This window comes from Urtica dioica, chromosome 8 (genome assembly GCF_054948205.1).
Source record: "Urtica dioica subsp. dioica isolate 48M chromosome 8, U.dioica_male_clone48M_v1_H2, whole genome shotgun sequence".
NCBI classification, from domain to species: Eukaryota; Viridiplantae; Streptophyta; class Magnoliopsida; order Rosales; family Urticaceae; genus Urtica; species Urtica dioica.
This window is the reverse complement of record NC_142763.1, coordinates 43,314,725-43,322,021: the sequence shown is the minus strand read 5'-3', so window position 1 is coordinate 43,322,021 and position 7,297 is coordinate 43,314,725. Positions and strand designations below refer to the sequence as shown.

The window sequence follows — 7,297 nt, the reverse complement described above, 5'->3', positions numbered from 1 at the left end:
ATATATATATATATATATATATATATTTATATTAAATAACTCTACTGTATTTAAAAGGTTATTATGAAATGTCTCCTACTGACATTATTGCAATTTGCAACCATTTGATTGTGTATGGAATAAGTTAGATGTAGCTCACCTTATTTAATGACAAGTGGGCTGCGAAAATAGATAGTGACACGTACTTGTGGACATATTGAGAAGAAAAAGAAGAAGAAATAACATAGGACCACTCTCTTTATTAATGTACTGGCCTTTATTGGTTGGCTCAATCAACTCAAATAGAGCCTTGTTACAAAAAAATATAATCTCAACAATTTAAACTAGCTAGATTAATAAACACAGAACAAACCCCAGCTAGCCTACATCAAAATCAACTTACTACACACCCTTACACTCAAAATACTATCACAAGAGAGAATTTGGAAAACAACAAAAAAATTGGCGATATAAATTATACATCAATCATCATTAAGAGAGAAGCCAAGCGACCATTTCATTTTCTTTTTCCGAGCTATGAACAACCTCTTCTCCGAATTCATGGTTTTTGAATTCTCCAGTGTCCCATAACAAAGACAACACTCTTTCCTTCTCTTGATCCCAAACGGCTTGATCTTGATTATAATACTCTAGGCTAGTAATAGTGTTCATACTAATTTCCCAACCCCAAAAATCACAAGGAGAGTCATAATCAAAACTGCTATAGTTATTGTAATTCCCTGATGAGCTTGTTGTCATTGATGAAGAGCTTGAGGTCATAAAATCACCACCGCCAATAATATTCGAAGCGCAATCAGGGTTAAAGAAACGAGGCACATTACTATCACCATTCATCAGCACATCTTGGTCATCTAGGGTTGTTGTCCCACTGAATTCATCATTATTGCTCTCGTTGCTCAAAGTCAAAACCCCACTTGGACTTATCAACTCGCTCTCCATTATTATGTCATTAAAGCACAACATGACCGCGTCATCTTCGTCGTCCCTCTTGTCGTTGCTGTTGTCTTGTCTGGGATACGGTGGTTCAAACTCTAACGATGGTTTCTGAAACGCGATATCATCCATTTGATCTAGTTGGCTTTGATCACTGCCGTGATCTTTGGGCTTTATTAGGCTTTCGTTAGCCGGCGTAGTTGAATTATTCGAGCCGTCTTTGTCCTTTTTCGCATCCGACACATTACCTTTGTTCTTCTTTCTCAAGCCTTTTTTCTTTGGCTGCTTCACGGCGTTGGCTTTCGTTAAGTCCATGATCTTCGCCGCTAGGGTTTCGAGGCTTTTGCTTGTTGGCTTTCTTAAAAAGATATGGATTTTTCTACTCAAGTGAGAATTCCAATAATTTTTTATCTCGTTGTCCGTTCTTCCAGGTAATTGACTAGCTATCAAGGACCATCTACAAATAAGTACATAAAAAAATATTCGTATAAATTATATCATAGCAAGAAAACCAATGACAATATTCGAGAAAGAAATAAAATTAAGGACCACATTCATAATATAAATCACATAAAACAAACGTGATTATTTATGGTTGTACATTCTCAATCGGTGTTGCATTATTTGAACAAATACAAATCATTAGAAATATTTTTGTTTTATATAGAAAAAATATCTTTTTTATAGTGTGTGCCCGAAACATAATAAAATACACAAATACGTAGACGACTACTACAAGTCCAAGATATCTATAAACGAAATACAATATCCTTAATTCTAACCGTAATATATATGCTGAAGCTATTTTTTTTTCTTTTCTCTTAATTAAGTCATTATTTGTACAGCTTCGGAATCAATAGAATATTCTCTTGTGTGGTACGTCACGAAAAAAAATCCCGTACATAGATAATTACTATTGATAATTTTTGGCCGGCATAGATGGCCATAGGCCAAATATTAAGGAAAAAAAAAAAGTTGAACCAGGAAAAATAAAAAGAAGTCGACAAGTGACAGGTAATAATTACTATTGAAAAAAAATGTCGTTAGAATTTAATGCATAGTTTTTTTTGTAAGATCGAGAGAGCCATATCATTAATCTTTAGCAACCAAATTGGAAGCTAGAACATGTTTAATACAGGGCGGACAATCGAAAAGCCAACAAACAGCGTTGGAGAAAGTAAAAGACAAACGCGCTAGAGTGTGAGCGACTTTATTCCCCGAGCGAGGGATGAAAAGATTCTCTCGAGCCTTAACTATAATAACGAGCTATGGCCGACAAATATAATTTCAGTGAGAAAAGAATACTCGAGTAAATTTCAAAAATAAAAAATTCTCTCGAGCCTTAAATATAATAACGAGCTATGGCCGACAAATATAATTTAAGTGAGAAGTACACACTATTATATAGATCACAAAAAATGGAGCAATGTTTTTAAGGTAATTATTACCTGTTACCCAAAGTAGAGTGCAACTTTACAATAATATCTTCTTCCTCAGAAGAGATATTTCCTCTCTTCAAGTCTCCTCTCAAATAGTTTATCCATCGCAGTCTACAGCTCTTCCCACACCTCAGTAATCCTTAAATAATTAAATATATATATATGTATATATATATATATACATATATCAATAGAAAAAATGTCACTCTATTAATATCAACAAAAAAAATAATATATTACAAGAAGTTATTTTTTTCTTTTCCTTTTCTTACGAAGCAGCAGCAATAATGTAATAGTCAATGATGACGGTAGTATGTTGTTTTTCAATACAAAAAAAGTGATAATCAATTCAAAACACGATATTATCAACAATAATATTTACCTGCATTCTTTGGTAAAGATCTCCAAGAGCCTTCACCGTTGGTCAGGATATAGTTAGCCAAGATCCGATCTTCCTCTTCTGTCCATCTTCCTTTCTTCAACCCTATTTTCTCACAACAAGGCGCTCTTCCCATATGGCCAGCAAAAATAAATAAATAAATAATATTAAATATTAAATATATAGTATTGGAGAAAAGTGTGGTCTCGGGGTTTTAGAGAAAACGTCAAAAACAACATTAGTGATATAAATAGGTGGATATATATAGTGAGAGAAAGAGAGAGGGGAATGAACAAAATTAATCAATAATATTGTTGTAAGGACTAAAGTGTGGTAGGGCTGATGATGTGGATAGATGTGTGGTGTAGATAAAGCCACGTCATTGGTACATGACGAGACTGTCGTGGCTCGACCACCGTCGAGAAGCTCGTGACGGGGTGTCAATCTCCCACGTTCGCACTCTCTCCTACGAACACCAGAACGCACTAATTAATTAAATAATTAATGCTCACTAATATTATGTACATAAATAAACCACGTATTTAATTACCTACGCATATATTTAATAATTTTCTGCAAACCCCTAGACGTGATTTACGCATACTATTCACATTCACATATCACGTCATCGTCTTTTTGCGTCAAAATCGCCTTATTGATTATGAATTGTCAAAACCCGGTCATGTGGTTGTAATTGTGCATATATTTGAGGGTTATATTCATGTTTCGGATGTTGTACTTGTATGTATGTTCACATATATATCGTGTAGTTATACACACACACATATATATATATATATATATCGCGTAGTTATACACAACAATTGTCTCACGAAAAAACAATTGATTTCAAAATTTCAGTTATCGGAGTAATCGGTGGGTTACCGCACAGTATACCACTTACTACTAGATCCCGATAGTATGTGAAACATACAAAATCATGAAATATCCAGCATCGGTAGAAAATTCCGTGATACAAAAAATCGGCCTTACTCAATTAAAAACTTCATAAAATCGGGTTTTACCGTGAGGAAAATGGGTTTACCACAATTCTAAATAAAAATATAAATAAATAAATTTAAATAAAAAAATAAAAGTTATATATTTTATACATATATGTTATGGAAAATATACATTTTTTCCCGACACGGTAACGGTAAACGGTATCTCAAATCTTGTTGGGTTCTGAGCACGCAATCTCAAGAATTCCAAGTTTATAGGTAAGATTATCTCTAAATACAAATAAATCTAGTAAAAGAAAGAACGTAAATGAGGGTGCTGAACGATAGATGAAGCTTCTTTGTCGAGTTTTGATATGAAATTATGCATGTCTTTGCTTCCGTTGCTCCCTCTTTAATTTATAGTTCTTGGAGCTGAGTACGTGGGGTGATCAAGCTCACGCTCTGGCAGTTTTCGAATAACCGCTCTCAAACGTGCGTAGTGGATAGTTATTTTTTCGAGTGTTCGGAATAACAGTCGAAGTGCGCGTTTTGCTTAAGTTTTGGTAATTTTTGCGTGTTTTATTATTTAATTAGTCTTTGATCTACTAGCTAGTTTTTTTTCTTCGAAATTCTGCTTAATAAGGTTCATTCTTATCATATGAACATGTTCGTTACTACCGTATAAACATGTTCGTTCTTATTTTTATTTGTCTTTTGAGCCTATTTAATCGAGTTCAATGTTGAATTTAGTTATTTTTAGAGCTTTTGAGTCCATACTCGTGCAAATTATATGAGTACCACCTTACGTGACAGAATCACGGTTAGTACAGTGCGATCCATCAGGAATAGAGATAATTTAGTCAACATTTTTATTAGTCGGCATAAGTGCTGATACAATTATATATAAACATTAGCGTTTTGACTAGCATTGGAACGCAGATCCTTGTCGAATTTGTCCTTATAAAGATAGAATTATCACGGGTCTCTTATTTGTAATTGTATTCCATAAAATTTGCACATATTTGTGAACTGATGCGGTTTTACGCCTGGATATTCTTTTTGCGTCTTTTTGCGTCAAATCACTATATACTATCTCAATTATTTGAGCTACTTGTGTGGGAGCCTCTTTTCTTTTCCACGTTTTAATTGTTGAAGCAGCCTTCCATGTCTTTTTGTTTTGAAAATTTTCACTAAATAATACATTCACGTTATTGAGTTTCTAAAAGCTAAAATACTGAAAATATGATATACATAGATATATATACATATATATATATATATACATATATATATATATGTGTGCGAAATAACTCAAATACCTGATACATATTTTTCAAAATAGACATTAAACCCTTATTTTCTTTGGAAAATTTCATAAACTATATGTCAAACTACATACAATTCAACCTCTAATTGATATATTACACATAAGTCTGATTTTTATGTGCATTTTTACTAAAATACCCTTTTATCCCATTTTCTTTATTTTGCCATATCTTTTCGTTCTCCTTCTCTCTCTCTCTCTCTCTCTCTCTCTCTCTCTCACACTCACTCACTCACTCACTCACTCACCTTCACATCTCTCCTAGCTAAATAAAAAAAAATCACCTCCTCCAACCGTCTCAACACTTTCGAAGGTCCTATTAATCGGGTCCCCGATGGTATAATAAGTGATTGTGGACGTAAACGGACCTTGACTTCTACTATATTGTAATAGGTATATTTTTATATCTATTCTATCAAACTTTCAAATTGGTATATGCTGGAATAATCAATTTTTTCTTTATTTTAAAGTTTTTAGTTAAAGTTAATTGATTAAAAAAAACTGCTATAGATGACTACAAGTCACTGCATATATATGGCCGCAACTCTCCACAACTTTGCTGATATCAGTCGTAGTTATTTTTTTTGTCAAGACAGACTCGGTGAATATTTATAAATCGAAATAGCATGCATGCCACCACAAAGCCCCGCAGAAGAAACCAGTTAGTTATGATAACTTGTGATCATGTGCGGTTAGTTGCGGTGGTAGGTATATCCAGAGTTATTATGAATTATGAATTTAATATTGTTTGTTTAAATATGCAGATTTTTGTGGTGTGATTATTATGTTTGACAGAATTTGAGGGCTTAAAGATGGTGAATTGGCTGCGTTCCAAAGGATAAAAATGTAAATCACTATGTTATCCATGTCGAACACGATCATCCCATAGATGAACCCTTGAACGAATATGTTAGGGATCCCAAAATTGATGACTTATAGTTCAGCTCAATTGGTGCAAACAATGAAGACATCGATACGGCTATCCAACCTTATGTAGCGTCAGAGTCTGTCTCATGTCCATATGAGGTATCACTTTCAATCCCACCTACATACGCTCCAGGATATTCTCCATCACATCCACATTATTCACCACAATCACCACCACTTGGGCCAAGTACTATCATTACTCGTATAGGACTTGGAAAGTCTCATCAAAACCAATGGACTACACCAGATTTTTGAGCCGAGGACATCAGGACAACAACAATATTCATTTGTCAGCTATTCGGTAGGTATATCATGTTGGGAATTATCGTGATTCACTAAGGCAAAATTAAGTTTTGTCGCACAAAAATGAACAACGATTAAAAAACTCAGGCGGTTCGATCCAAGGTTAAACCAAGTGACCGCGCCGGGGCCAAAGAATGTGAACTCGAAGACCGAGTTGCACCCTCCAGACCCTGAGGTGTGTATTGGAGGGTGTGACCGTGCCAAAGGTTGAATGCCTATGTACCCGTCGTCCGGGATCAGGTCAGATTGTAGTTCAATGTAGGTGTGAGGGCTATCTTGAGCTCGGAGGTTGAGAATCTAAGAATTTAGAGAAGGACCCGGCTCGTAGCTTCCAATAAAGACTTTAGAGTGGTCGCTTAACTCGTAGCTCAGAGTTCTAACTCAAGGGCCAAGAAGCTGGGGCGCAGCTTGTGCGCTGTGAAGACTCGGGTCGCACAACTAGAACGCGCTCCCACTCGTCGAGGGGGGTTCTCGGATTTCTGAGCTGAGCCAGGAGAGGAGGACAGAGAGCACTTGGAATGTCACAAGAGAGTGGTGAGAAAGAAGAGAGAGTTCTCAAGAATCTTGTTATCGGCCCGTTTCGGACCGACGAGGACAAAGGAGTCACTTCGACCCGCACGATCGGCGCGAGGCCTCGGACGGCGAAACCTTGCCTCAGCCATTGGCCGGCCCAACCAACCCATGGCCGGCCTGAGGCTCAGCCGGCCATGGCCGTCCCAAGGCCCAACCAACCCATGGCCAGCCCAAGGCTCAGCCGGCCAATGGCCGGCCCAAGGGTCAGGCTCAGCCGGCCAATGGCCGGCCCAAGGGTCAGGCTCAGCCAGCCATGGCCGACCCAAGGGTCGGCCGGCCGAAGGATCAGCACCTTCACTAGGCCATTCAGCCGGCCAGGCAGGTTCACTCGGCCAATGGCCGAGTGAAACCTTCAGCCGGCCAGGTTGTTCTCTCGGCCAATGGCCGAGTGAAGCTTTCAGTCGGCCAGGCTGTTCACTCAACCAATGGCCGAGTCAGCTCCATATGTTCAGCCAGCCATTGGCCGGCCCAAGCTTTC

General features: G+C 37.2%; 1 protein-coding gene across 1 annotated transcript; it reads right to left on the bottom strand.

The window, feature by feature from the left end:
- Window positions 1-240: 240 nt before the first annotated feature.
- On the bottom strand, window positions 241-3,013 carry MYB11 (myb domain protein 11). Its single transcript, XM_089623470.1, has 3 exons — window positions 2,755-3,013; window positions 2,382-2,511; window positions 241-1,390 (listed from the first exon to the last, which is right to left on the bottom strand). The coding sequence occupies exons 1-3, from the start codon at window positions 2,885-2,887 to the stop codon at window positions 472-474; spliced, it is 1,182 nt and encodes a 393-aa protein (XP_089479596.1). The 5' UTR covers window positions 2,888-3,013; the 3' UTR covers window positions 241-471.
- Between the last annotated feature and the right edge of the window lie 4,284 nt (window positions 3,014-7,297).